The sequence below is a fragment of the Heterostelium album genome (genome assembly GCF_000004825.1).
Source record: "Heterostelium album PN500 unplaced genomic scaffold PPL_contig15, whole genome shotgun sequence".
NCBI lineage: Eukaryota > Evosea > Eumycetozoa > Acytosteliales > Acytosteliaceae > Heterostelium > Heterostelium album.
The window spans coordinates 485,046-499,473 of NW_008805092.1; the positions used below are offsets into that span (position 1 = coordinate 485,046).

The following is a 14,428-nucleotide window of genomic DNA, read 5'->3' on the forward strand; positions in this document are numbered from 1 at the left end:
AGGGTCGGAAGTAGGCTTTTGAGGGACACTCTAGTTTTTGGGTAAGTTGGGTCGAAAAGAATTTTCTTAATCTTCCTTTCTGACGCCTGTTGAGAGGGGAGCATGAGCCAGGTGTTTCTAATCTCTCTAAGAAGAGGTGAAAGTTTGTTGTGCATTTGTGGTGAGTTAACTATCACAATCAACTATATTTATACAAACGTCATCTCAATACAACCTTATTTAACTGAATTACAAGTAAATCAACAAACCAACAAATAATTAAAAACATAAAATATTCAATAATGCAAAAACTGCACGAATACAACATTTGTTTTCTTTTTTTTTTTTTTTTTTTTTTTTATAAAGTATTCTCATATCTTGAAGAATACTCAAATGGATTTTATTTTTATTTGTTTATTTGCTGATGAGGTGAGATGGCGTTGGGAAGTTCCAGGTTTGGTGGTTCCAGATGAGTTTGAAGTCGTCTAGCTTCTTCAGCCATTTTGATTGATATGTTTGAATGTTTGAGTTGTTACGACCGAAGTCTTGTTTTGATTTTCTGATTAGTTTGTGGTATTCTAGTTTAGCTAGTTTGTTAATGTTGTTGGTTGTTGCGTGATAGAAGGTGGTGGGTGTGATGAGGGAGTTGTGCGCGAGTTTGCAGTGAAGAATCCAGACCTGGTGCAGTACGATAGCAATTACGTTTTGATGTAGCTCGTTTTTGCTTGTCATCTTGAGGATGTCGAACTCCCAGTCGAGAGTTTTCCCGGTAAATATGTGTATGATCCGTTTTATGATGGGTTTGTAGGTGTTGAGTATTTTGCATTTGAAGAGGTGGTGCTCGGTGATCTTGATCGGTGGGAGACCTGTGAATACGAATGGTAAGCAGTGTATACAGAAGGTGAGGTCGATCTTAGAGAGTATTTGTTTTCTGCTTTTTTCACATTTTTCACACACAGCGCCCGGTTAGCTCAGTCGGTAGAGCGCACGGCTCTTAACCGTGTGGTCGTGGGTTCGAGCCCCACATTGGGCGTTTCCTTTTAAAAGAAAATGGCCCAGTATGCGCGCATACTGATATAGTGAAAACCCATTGGTTACAGTAGACCAACTTTCACAGAATTCTACAACTCCACACGTGAGCAACCTTCGTAGATGGAAGTTCGTACATCTCATTTGTGATGGTCCTGTTTGAACTGCTGTACCACTTCACTGCTGTTGTATGTATTGGATGGAAGGAACTATAGTCTCCTTTGAAAATGTTTGGTACACCTGTAATCGAATCTCACATTGGATGAGCTCAACCCAAAACTCCATTGCAAAAAGCTAATCCATATCTATTACCACAAACTTAACTTCACCATCGCTAACTCTATCGATAGATAGTGCCATCGACTGCTCTGATATGTTATATATATATTCTATCTTATTCTATTCTATCTCAATTGTATATTATTAATTTACTATTCAAATAAATAAATAATATAAACAAAAATAATAATAATTATGTTGTTGCTAATCTGTTTTCTTTTGATAGATAGCTTGTTTAAATAGTTCTATGTAATCAGTGATATTGAAGTATAGTTATGATATTTGTTGTTATAGTTATGTTATTCTAACTGATATGTTACTTATTTCTTTGTGAAGACATGTCACTGATTGTTGTGATATAAAGAATGAAACTGATCAAATGATACAATGTACATTAAAGAGAATGATAATTAAATAGTGAATTGGCAGTTAATTGAATGAGTTCGGATTAATGATACTGAATACATGTTTTAATATTAAATATACATGTAATACAAACATATAAAAATAGTAAACTATTTGTAGACTTAAAAACTTTTAAACTTGTTCTGATAATAAATCTAAGTGGTATCTGATAGTTTCTATGTGAACATTGATCGTTGTGGTATAAAGAACACTAGTAAATGAATAAGCTAGTATGACATGATACAATGTATAACATTTTATTATGAGTGTGTAGTAAATAAAAATGAGTTGTGCATAAAAAAAAAAAACAAATGATTAAGAGTAGATAAATTTAATTAAGACTGTGAGTGAATGATATTACGAGCTGTGTGATGATTCAATACTTAGCTCGAATCTAAATTAAACATTCTTGAAGTTTGAAATGGTGATGGTGTGATATTCACTCAAAATTGTGTATGATCATCAACAAAATATTTTGCATAGCAACAATAAGCCACTGTTTACTGGGGTAACATTATTTTGATAAAAAAATAAAATTGGGCAATAGCACTATCAAAAAAAAAGATTTTAATTTGCAGATTTTTACTAAATATCTTTATGGTTTTGACAAAAGAAATCTTTTATTTAATAAAACAACAACAATGAATCTAAACTCCCGAAATGAGATGGGATCTATTAAACATTAAAGATTCAAACAACTTAAGTGTTATAACTTTGTAAAATGAATAATAAATTGTATTTTTTATTTCTTTTTCTTTTAAATATATGTAAGATTGAAAAATATAAACATCTATAGATAAAGTTTATTAATATAGCTGTTAATTTCTTTTAAGATTCAACAAGTAGTGCAAGTTTACAACCGATTTCATATACTATTGGACAACCTGCTCCGATAAGACAGTCCAACTATGCTTGTCGATTTAGTATTTCATTGTTTATGAATACTCCTTCGTTCCCTCTTTATTTTACATTGGGCTCAGTCAATGATGGTGATATAACACAACCTCTAATTAGCTCCAACGGATCAGTTACTCTATATAATTTCGATATAGAATTGTTGAATTTCCCTCCAACAACAAACAGCTATTATGCGATTTTAAATATAACCGATTCCAGTGTACCTCAAACCTATCAAGCAAATTTAACTGGTTTGATTTGTAATGGTAAGAGTTATATTTGATTATTCTGTAAGCAAAATACTAAAACAAACAAAATTCTTATCTACTATTATTTTATAGATGTCGATACAACTCAATTCAAAATAGTATCAACTGGAAATTTAACAATTCATAATGAAATCAATTTAGTAACATACGTTGAACTAGGATTTAATGAAACGATTCGAGGTAGCGACGTTACTCTAAAATGTTTTCTAGATGATTTTACATGTTCAATCAGTTCAGAAAGCTCTGCAAGATATCAACGTGTAGTGTTGCAATTGTCGCCAATAAACTATATATCTTTACCTGCGATTTTATCTATTGGCATTATATATCAACGTATAGGTAATCCATTGGTAGTTTATTTTAATCAAGCAAATCCATTACCCATTAAAGGTAAATATAAATATAATGAATATGTTGTACAAAATTCTTAATTTACATTTTTTGTTATTTAGTAAATAGAACATCTTTAATCATTAAAGAAGATTTCTATCCTCTATCTGGAACGAACAGGACAGGCTTTTCCGATATGAAGGCAGATGTTATAAGTTTTTTAAGTGTCAAGAATTCAAACTCATTTTTTACTACTGTTTATTCTGCTTCCCCAGAGATTAAAATTCCATATCTATTGGTTGGTTATAATCAAACACATTCTTTATACTACCAAAGAAATGATGTGGGATCATATGAACAAGTTACATCCTACATTTCAGATTCAACTTCCAATGTTATCTCTGACAATTATACTTGTACTATTGCTATTAACAGTATGTTGTTTTTATTGCTTATTCATTTTTTTACCTTTTTTAAACTAACAAAAGTTATTTTATTTTTAAAATTTAGCAATTACAACAAATCCTCTAATGTCATACGTTATTGATGTTATTACAGACAGTAGGGTCATTTCATCTGTGGTAAATGTTCCAACAATTCTAAATATTAAATATTGGACACAGTTATCCAACTACAATAAATTGTCATTGGAAAATACCTATCCTTTTGGATTTAATGTAACATCGAATCAATATATTTATAAAATGGAATTCCCACGTTTTGGATATTCAAAATGGTCGCAATCTACATTATATTTTTCACCAATATCACCATTATCTGCTTCATCAAACTATCCATCTAGAAGACTTAGTAAGTATTTTATCAACAAAATAAAGTTAACAAAATAATTCTAATTCTTTTTCTTTAGACTTTTACTTAGTTTTAAATAGTTTTAATATCCAAAGTTTGGATTTTTCAACAGTACTATTCACATTAAATGTTAACTCATCATGTCAAGTTTTAAACCTTATGATTAGTGGTCATGACATTTCATTAAAGGCAAATCAAGCTATCACTGGTGGAAATTTTAATGTTGGTGTTTATGAAATCAGATTTATTCCGTTATCGTCAGATTACAAAATTATTATTTCAGATTCCTGCGAAAACGATTACATTTTTAGCAGTGGATTACAATATTCACCATCATCAAATGACACTTTACCTTATATTCCAAATAATTCAATTTGTAAGTTATCATTTTTTGTAAAGTACCAAAATTAAATTATATATTAACATATATGTTTCTATTATTTTAAACCTCTAATAGTTAATGTTCAATTAAAAGATATTACTAATTTCAGTTTCTCAAAGAACGATTTAAATGTGACAAATAACGATGAGATTGTTGTATTATATTTTAATCTTTCAAAATTTCCAATTCAACCATACATTTTGACAAGCTATTCTAATGAAAAACAACTTGGTGGATATGACAAAACCGCAGGTCTCTATTTTGTAAATATAAATGTACCCAAAGGAGTGGCACCTGGTGATCTCTATTTCACTCTTTATATATTCAATCAAAAATTTGATTCCAATATATTGGCATCTTATTTTGGTGAGATTGCAACTCTAAGAGTTGTAGAAACAAGTATGTATATATTGTATTTTTTATTTTATATTAGTAATAGAATCTAATAATTTATTTTTATATATTAGATTTAATTTATAATATACCATTACTTATGGAAGTGAATGCTTTTCCAAGTATGAACCAAACTATTGCATTGGATGATCAAATATCTATTGGATGGCTGTTAAGAATTAAGAGTGAAGCTGGATTTTCGAGTGGAGTTGCAAGTGTTGTTTCCAATTTGGAAGCAAAACCTATTTTAATCAATTTTGATAATTCAGCAAACTATTTAAAATCAGGTGATATCTATGATGGAATATACAATATTTCAATGGTAATTAAAGGTGTATGCATTTCAGAAACATACCAATTGGTCAAGTTGACTTTGTATTCCAACAACAATCTATCAAATTCATTGATTGAACCATTCGAAACATTAACAACTATCTATGGTACTCCATATGAAAAACAATTAAATCTTGGAATTGTTTGTAATCCAGGTATGTTTTATTTTATTATCATTTTAATTTTAACAATTTATTAATAAATTTAATTTTATTTAGGATTTTCTGATACCTCAGCACCTCTTATCACAGATTTGGTTATGTCACCATTTGTAGATGTTGGACAATCTTCAAGATTGATTGAATTTAATTTTACAATCATCGAAAATACATCACCCGAATCTGGTATTTCTGAACGATATAAACCAATCATAAGAGTATTGTCAGAGAATGGAGATTCATTGGATTTTGAATCAATGATTGTTAGTGGAAATCCAATGAAATATAATTATTATGCAGCCTACCAATTACCATATTCATTTGGTTCGAATAATCTTTATGTTAGTATTTTCGGTATCTCTGACATGTTCCATAACTATGTTGGATACACATCCTCTGATTTAAAGAGTCTCGCTCTTCCATATCACATCAGTATTAGATACAACCAATCATCACCCTTCATAGACTCAACATCGAAATTGTTCAAAAATGGTGGTGATCTATATATCTATGGTCGATCATTCCAAGGAAGTAGTTTAACAATAAGTATTGATTTTAAAGATTCAAAAGGATATCTTAATTATGAATATTCAATGAAAACTGGATCAATCATTTTAATAAGTAGTCTTCCTTCCATTTCATCAAACAATATCAATTTGTTTGTCACATTGGATGGTGTTCGTTCAAACACTTTTAATATCCAAGTATTTACAATTGTTGTTCCAACTCCTAATGGCACACCATCACCTTCACCAACTGGTACTCCAACACAATCACCCTCGTCAACACCAACCAATTGTCCAGGCAAACCAATCTGTAATAATAATGGAATATGCGCTAACTCTACATGTCAATGCTATCCACCATGGGGTGGTCCATCTTGTTCATCAAGTAAGTAATTCTTAACTATTGAAAAAAAAGTACAAAAATTAACAAACAATTAAACAACTATTTGTAGAAAATATAATTGTTCCAATACCACCAGCTTATCCAGATCCAGCATCAGGAACAAATGTCACTGAAACTGGAAATTTAGTGACATCTTCTGTTGAGATTGTTGGAGTAAGAGAGTTGGATGATATGAATAATATTGTTGAGCAATACAACGTCACCAAATGGAATTTCAAAGATCTCACAACACCATCAACCAATCCAAAGTATTTCTATTCATCACAACTCAATCAGAGATCAACTTACTTGAACGTATCGATTGAATACTTTAAGAATCCAACCAACATTACATTTGCAGATGAGAACCTATTCATCCCAGCATCTACAATTAAATTCACAATGAGTTTAGATTACTACTCATTCAAACAATCGACCAACTACTTACAGATTTTAATGAAATCATCGATAGAAAGTGACGATTCCGATGTTTGTTCATCGATTGGTATTGGAAAGGTTGACAGAAATGTAAAGTGGATCAAACTTAATATCGATGATATCAGTCTCTATGGTAGATTCCTTTCCAATGCCATTTGTGATGGTAGAGTTACACCAATACAGAATGTAATTATCAATGATGACTCAGACAATCAAGATGATCAAACGAAACAAGAAAGATCAATATTGGTTGGAATTACAATACCATCCTACAGCAAGTACGTCGATTTAGATCCAGACTTTTCAAATCTTATCGATGTAGGTGAAGGTGATACCACTGATTTTATTTGCTCAAAGAAAAGATTGAGTAATGGTGCAATTGCTGGAATTGTCGTAGGTGGAGTTGTATTTGTTGCAATTGTTGTCGGTGTTACACTATATCTTTACAAGAAAAAGAAATTTAAATTGCAAAAAAAGAAAATGCAAAACAAATTAAAAAATTTCAACACATAATAAGAAAAATAAATTTCTATCTTTGTAAATTTTAAATGGATATGATTGTTTTTAGTCAATTTAAATAAAAATCATCTTTTGAATTCATCAAGATTGCACCAATCAAGTGCAAAAAAAAAGATCAAAAGGCTTAATTACGAACTTTTGGTTATTACTTTTTAACTCCAAAATATGATTTGATATTTTTTAGAATTTTATCATTATTTTAATTTATTTTAAATATAAACTTATGTCTCTAAATCAGAATAATCAAATTGTTAATCTATCACCTATTTTATTGGGAAATATAACCAAATATCTAGAAAACAATATCGACAGAATATGTTTAAGTTTAGTTTGTAAGCGATGGTACGATAGTCGTGATAGATACTTATTGTTTAATACTGAACTTCTTACTCTGATCGAACAAAATCAGTGTCGATTTCACTTGAGATCATACAGCTATATTTATAACAAATCATTGGAACTCAAAGAGAATCGTAAACTATTGATCGGTACATATTATAATCAAAGTCAATACTATGATTATCAATATAGTATGTATCATAGTTAAATTTATTTACCAACATATTATTTTTAAAAACTTATAAATTTATTAACTTTTTTAATTAAGATGATATTGATGAAATTGATAATATAGATAAGAATGTAGATTCAGTTACACTTAGAACATCAGTGGATATGCAGAAACTAAACAATCTATTGTCAAAGTCAAATGTTAGAGAACTACTGCTTTGTTCGACCTTGGTATATGGCATTCCACCAAATATAGAAACAATATCGTTTGATTTGAAATTCGATGAAGATCTGGCTGTTGGTTGTTTTCAAAAAGGTTTGAAATCGATTTCGCTGTATTGCGCTAGACCGATTGGATTGAATGTATTTCCAGAAGGATTAACCAAACTTGAAATAGCACTCAAACGATGCTATAAATTGAAACCAGGAGTATTTCCTTCAACTCTTCAATGCCTGAATCTGGACGAACCAGTCGATCTTAACCCAGGAGTGTTGCCACCAAATCTGAAAACTCTGAAACTCAACTTTGGTGCCAAGTGTGATATCACTAAAGGCGTGTTGCCAAACTCACTTGAAACTCTAAAGTATGCTCCAACCACCTGGATGCCATACTTAACACCACTGCTCAATTTGAAGAATCTAATCATCCACGATTCAATAGTAGACCCAGCCAGCAAAATCAAATCTCTTAATCTACGACAGCTCCCAATGAGTTTAACCAGTTTAGATGTTAGCTATTCTCTTTATCAGTTGACATCTCCACTTCCTCAGACAATAAAACACCTGAATATTGGAGCGAGTGAATGTAGCTTTGAGATTCTGTTTCCAGAGAAACTCTGTCATACCTATCGACTGGAAACACTGACCGTTGGCAGAAGAAAGAGAGAAATACCACTACCAAGGGTTAATGTAAAACGATTGGTTCTCACTCAATACAATCACAATGTGTTGGAAGGACATATACCGCCTGGTGTAGAGTATCTGGAATTCGAATCGAACTACCACAAACAAATAAAGATACGTGCAATACCGGAATCTGTTAAGGTTCTAAGAATATGCTTCCCGCTAAAGCCACACCTCTATGAGATACCACCAAGTGTTCACACGCTTCAGATTACAAGGTATCTCAATTATGATAAATACATCACTGATGGCTTGAAGTCACTTCCACCCACAGTCACCAGCATCCAATTTTTTATGAGCAATCGATTGGAGTTGGAAATAAGACGACTCAACAAAGATGACTATATTATATTTGGTAGTGCCTATGATAGGTTTATATCAACAAGATTTTCAGATACTTTCTTTTTAGAAAAACTGACAAAATTAAAAAATAAAAATTATTATTAACAAATTTTATATTTTATTATTTTTTGATATCTTCATTTGCCTTTCCACTAACATTCAATAAAAATTTAATTAAATCCATTTTGAAAATTAAAACCATCTAAATTTACACGTGGGGGAAAAATGGCGATCAAGATTTGCAAAATCCCATTATAATTTTTTGAAATTCAAACCCCAAAATTGGGTTTTGATTTGGTTATGATTTACTTCATAAATTATTTGAATTTTTTAATAATTTTTTGTCATATGAATGAAAAAATATAAATACTGAATCTGAGATTCTATAATTTCATTCAACATATAATATTCTTTTTTTTTAAACAACAAATATAATAAATAAACAATGGAAGGTGAAGACGTTCAAGCTTTGGTAATTGATAACGTATGTTGATCATCTAGATCTTATAAATATTCACTTCTCAAAATATTAATAATATATTTTTTTTTTTACAATTTATATCAAATAGGGTTCTGGTATGTGTAAGGCTGGTTTCGCTGGAGATGATGCCCCACGTGCTGTATTCCCATCGATCGTCGGTCGTCCAAGACACACTGGTGTCATGGTCGGTATGGGTCAAAAGGACTCCTACGTCGGAGATGAAGCTCAATCAAAGAGAGGTATCTTGACCCTCAAGTACCCAATTGAGCATGGTATCGTCACCAACTGGGATGATATGGAGAAGATCTGGCATCACACTTTCTACAACGAACTCCGTGTTGCCCCAGAGGAACACCCAGTTCTCTTGACTGAAGCCCCACTCAACCCAAAGGCCAATCGTGAGAAGATGACTCAAATTATGTTTGAGACCTTCAACACCCCAGCCATGTACGTTGCTATCCAAGCCGTCCTTTCCCTCTATGCCTCTGGTCGTACCACCGGTATCGTTATGGACTCTGGTGATGGTGTCTCCCACACTGTCCCAATCTACGAAGGTTATGCCCTCCCACACGCTATCCTCCGTCTCGATCTTGCTGGTCGTGATCTTACTGACTACATGATGAAGATCTTGACTGAACGTGGTTACTCATTCACCACCACTGCCGAACGTGAAATCGTTCGTGACATCAAGGAGAAGCTCGCCTACGTTGCCCTTGACTTCGAAAACGAAATGCAAACTGCTGCCTCATCCTCAGCCCTCGAGAAATCATACGAATTGCCAGACGGTCAAGTCATTACCATCGGTAACGAACGTTTCCGTTGCCCAGAGGCTCTCTTCCAACCATCCTTCTTGGGTATGGAATCTGCTGGTATCCACGAAACCACCTACAACTCCATCATGAAGTGTGATGTTGATATCCGTAAGGACTTGTACGGTAACGTCGTCCTCTCTGGTGGTACCACTATGTTCCCAGGTATTGCTGACCGTATGCAAAAGGAATTGACCGCTTTGGCCCCATCCACCATGAAGATCAAGATCATCGCCCCACCAGAACGTAAATACTCTGTCTGGATCGGTGGTTCCATCTTGGCCTCACTCTCCACTTTCCAACAAATGTGGATCTCCAAGGAGGAATACGACGAGTCTGGTCCATCCATCGTCCACAGAAAGTGCTTCTAAACATTTTAAAAAAACAACCTCTTTTTTTGTAAATTATAAGAATAAATGTATCAAAAAGTCAACTGTTGATTTTATCCGGTTGCCTTTTATTGTAGATAAAAAAATATTTATTTTATTGTTTCTTTTTTTTTCCTTAAAATATTATATCAATCAGATGTTAAATGAAAAGAATTGGAAGAGACGTCAAGACCAAATAATAGTAGTAGCAATAGATTCATGCCAAAACGAGGTGAATCAACTACTGTAGAGGAATACGATAGTAATTTGGTGGCTGATGAATAATCATTATTTTATTTTCATCTTTATTGTTAAACACAAAATCCAAAGGGCTATTGAGGTACAGATTCTTGAATGGTGATGGATCGATACCCATTGGACATTCAATGATATGTCGCAGTTTAATTTGTTCTTTTTACCTTAGCAGCAGATTCGGTTGGAACTGTTTATATGAAATTAAATTAAATTAAAAAAATAATTAAATTCAATTAGTAAACTATTGATTCAATTGTTTATATATTTAAATTATATATTACCTTAAAAGAAACATAAAGTGTAAGACTATCTGTCATATAATGGTTCATATTAATAGATTTCTTGCATATTTCTTTTTTATCTTTTTCTCTATATCGGGTTCTTATGGATGGATGTCATCTGGCTTGATGTTCGATCAGGTAAACTTTCTTTACCTTTCCACCAATAAAGATGAGCACTTTGAAGAACCAGAGTGTTTGATATACGAGATGCACTGGAATGTTAAATTTCTCTATGATGTTACCAAAGATGATTTGGTCTCTTTCCAGTCAAAACTATTTAGCTTAATGAAATGTTCATTGAATCGTTCTTCCTCTTGTCTGTCCCGAAATTCTTGCCAATCTCGATTGTACGAATAATCGCGAGAATGTTGGGAGAAACTAGAGGAAGAACGATTCAATGAACATTTCATTAATGACCGGATCGAGCAAGAACAAGATGATGATGAGGAGGATGCAATGAAAGATGATCAAGTATGGCGATTATTCGTACGATTGAAAATGTCTGATAGATATTGAAATCAACAAGTTTCTGTAAAATTACTTTATGATCGATTTGACCTTCATGTTGAAGCAAGATTTTAAATTCTAAACAAAAAAATTTGTTAATAAATTTGGAATATATATATAAATTAATTAAATTAAAAATAAATAAATACCAGATTCAATCTCTAACAAAATCTATACCTAAAATATGGTTCTGTTAAATCATTCAGTATGCTATTGGTGGTCCTTTGTACTATGTCCAAACAACATCTATCTAGGAAATCGACTCCGAATGTTTCGAACTACAACATGTAAGTTGAGAGAATTCTGTTTGATAAAGAATGAATAAATAAAAGATATAGAATTTGTAATAATAATTAATATTAATAAATAGTTTTTCTATTTTTGATTGACAAGAAACTTGTTTTTTTTAAATACCACTAAATTAAAGAAGATGATTGTTTTTTGATAATTTAGTTTAAATAATGATTATAGTTGTGAGCGATGATTTGTTTTTGGTTATGTTATACAAATAAAAAAAAGAAAAGAAAAAAAAAAGAATTGATGTTTATCTGAATAATACTAATGATTATCTGATTTATTGATCCTCCAGTGTTGATGTATTGATTTTGTTATAAAATTAATGCTGTAGAATGGAAATCAGTGATTGTGAAATGTTGGGACAGAGCGCAAGTTTGATATTCATTTTACTGAGTTTTTCATTGCCTAGTTTAATTAGAGTTTGAACAACTCATTCTGATAAATTAGATGCGGGGATAATTAAATATTATTATGAATGAGTATTATTAGAAATGAATGATTAATTTGATAAAGTTAGATAAAGTTTGTTAAAGTATACTTACAACAATTGATTGAATATAAAACTTCTAAATTTAAATTGTCTAATGCGTTCAAGAGACAATCGTCGTCGACAGAGGTTCTCGAGAAAGAGAATGCGAGGTCGTTTGCAATATCACTACAGCGGATGTCGCTGCACCCGCTCAGATCGAGCACTTCAAGTTCATCTTTGGAGTCTTCGATTGTGACTTGTTCGATCGATATCGATTCCTGTGATACGGTAGAGGTCTGTGGAATGATTCTGCTCGTCTTGTAGGTATTGAGTTGTTACTGAATGGTTTTATCGAGATTCGATCTGATGTTGGCATCCTCCTGTATCTTTCGCTGAAGCTCTTCGTCTTCTTTCTTGCGTGCGATACGCTCTGCCTCCAACTGGGCGGTCCCGCTCTTTCATCGCCTTCTCACTCTTGTGTCTATTGTAAGCGGCAGCCAGCTCCTCTTCCATCCTGGCAAGCTCCTGCTTTCTGGCAGCTTCTCGGGAGGACCGATCTTCTTGTCGACTTCCTCGGCACGCTCAGCCAAGATGACACCATTGGTACGCATCTGCTTCAGCTTGATCTCGTAGGTGCGCAGTAGTAGACTACCGTTGTAGAGTGACAACGGTCATGAATCGCCAAGCTTAAACATCACCATCAACCAAACGGAGACTGACCAAAACTAATAACAAGCTAATGAAGAGCCAGAGACCTGAGAGGTAGAAAGGGTATTAAAAGCAACCATCAAACGACAGCATCAACTTGGTGAAACCCAATGATAATCAATCATTCTTTAGTGTTTAACAATGTACAGATGTAAATACAACAATTCATACACAAGACACAAATCCTATCGAATCAACAAGGGTTCAAATAGAAAAGTTAACTTTCAAGTTGGTTCAAAAATAAACCTCTTAATAAACTACAACCATTTTTATAAAAAATCTTTTACAAAAACCCGAATTTTAATTTTTTTTAAATCTACCATCGTTGTTATTGAGTTTCTATGATTTCGGGGATAATGATCACTACTCTTTATTCAAATTATTTAATTTCTTTATCTGTATGTAAGTATTTTTTCATAGATTAAAGATTATTATTTTCTATAAATATACTATGATCACAGGTGTAATCTATTCCTAGATTGATTTCTAAACTATATTATACTTATTATATTATAATACTTTTTTCTCAGTAAGAAATAACAAATAATAATATAGTTTGGTAAAAAATCACACCTTTATCAACCCATTACTAAAAACAAAAAAAAATAGTGTAATTAACACCACTCTAAAAACAAAACAATCTATATTACACTTCACCCAGAACCAACACCCTAGTTTGATCGATCATACATATCTTTATCTCTATCTATCTACTCAATATGTTTTATCAAATTTGATATCATCAATCAGTCATGTCATGATATATTATCAAAATAAACAATCTAATCATCCAAACAATCAGACAGTCAGTCAATAATAATAATGTTATTGTGTTTTAGTATTCTAAATTTAAATATTCAATTTCAAACATAATAGTAGTATATTAAATACGACTATAATGATTGGTATTAGAATAATATATACTTTACAATAATAAATTATAACAACAATAATATAATAATAATGATGGTGCTTTTTTATTATTCTCTAAAAATAGTGTTACCATATTTAAACTCAAGAAGTAATGAAATGCATTAACGTCATGATGCACTCTCTTGTTGTTGTTGTTGTTGATGTTAATTAATACTTTACTTTGTGCTACCGTACTTTACCAAGTTGATTCGATTGATTGGAGAAAGTCCATCATCGATGTTTACTCTATATTCTCAAATGTGTTGTGTTATCATGTCATGTCTTGTCTTGTTGTTATGTCATGTCCTATCACATTTGTATAAATAACAATAAAATTGTTGATTATAATCATTTCTTAATCCATTAAAATTTATTATCAAATCAAATCAAATCCAACTATCTATTATTTATTTATTTATTATTAACCAACTTTTATTTCTTTTAGATTAAAATATAAATATTTATTTATTTATTTAT

At 31.7% G+C, this 14,428-nt stretch overlaps 3 protein-coding genes and 1 non-coding gene across 4 annotated transcripts; all 4 read left to right on the forward strand.

Annotated features, from left to right (window-relative positions):
• Window positions 1-372: 372 nt before the first annotated feature.
• Window positions 373-8,956, forward strand: PPL_06384 (calcium-binding EGF-like domain-containing protein; the record flags this gene model as incomplete). The annotated part of the gene is made up of 16 exons (XM_020577243.1): window positions 373-408; window positions 694-847; window positions 1,853-1,906; window positions 2,526-2,855; window positions 2,931-3,248; window positions 3,311-3,622; window positions 3,699-3,998; window positions 4,057-4,374; window positions 4,456-4,779; window positions 4,848-5,261; window positions 5,325-6,155; window positions 6,223-6,995; window positions 7,294-7,639; window positions 7,717-8,596; window positions 8,822-8,893; window positions 8,932-8,956. The coding sequence occupies 16 exons, from the start codon at window positions 373-375 to the stop codon at window positions 8,954-8,956; spliced, it is 5,487 nt and encodes a 1,828-aa protein (XP_020432917.1).
• On the forward strand, window positions 940-1,012 carry PPL_06385. Its single transcript has one exon. It is a non-coding gene; the product is annotated as a tRNA-Lys (tRNA).
• Window positions 8,957-9,309: 353 nt separating the features above from the next.
• On the forward strand, window positions 9,310-10,525 carry PPL_06386 (actin; the record flags this gene model as incomplete). Its single annotated transcript, XM_020577244.1, has 2 exons — window positions 9,310-9,348; window positions 9,434-10,525. 2 exons carry the CDS (start codon window positions 9,310-9,312, stop codon window positions 10,523-10,525), a joined length of 1,131 nt encoding a protein of 376 aa, XP_020432918.1.
• A 572-nt stretch (window positions 10,526-11,097) lies between these two features.
• Window positions 11,098-14,401, forward strand: PPL_06387 (uncharacterized protein; the record flags this gene model as incomplete). Its single annotated transcript, XM_020577245.1, has 6 exons — window positions 11,098-11,196; window positions 11,443-11,529; window positions 11,820-11,852; window positions 12,380-12,625; window positions 13,172-13,190; window positions 14,397-14,401. 6 exons carry the CDS (start codon window positions 11,098-11,100, stop codon window positions 14,399-14,401), a joined length of 489 nt encoding a protein of 162 aa, XP_020432919.1.
• Window positions 14,402-14,428: the final 27 nt, after the last annotated feature.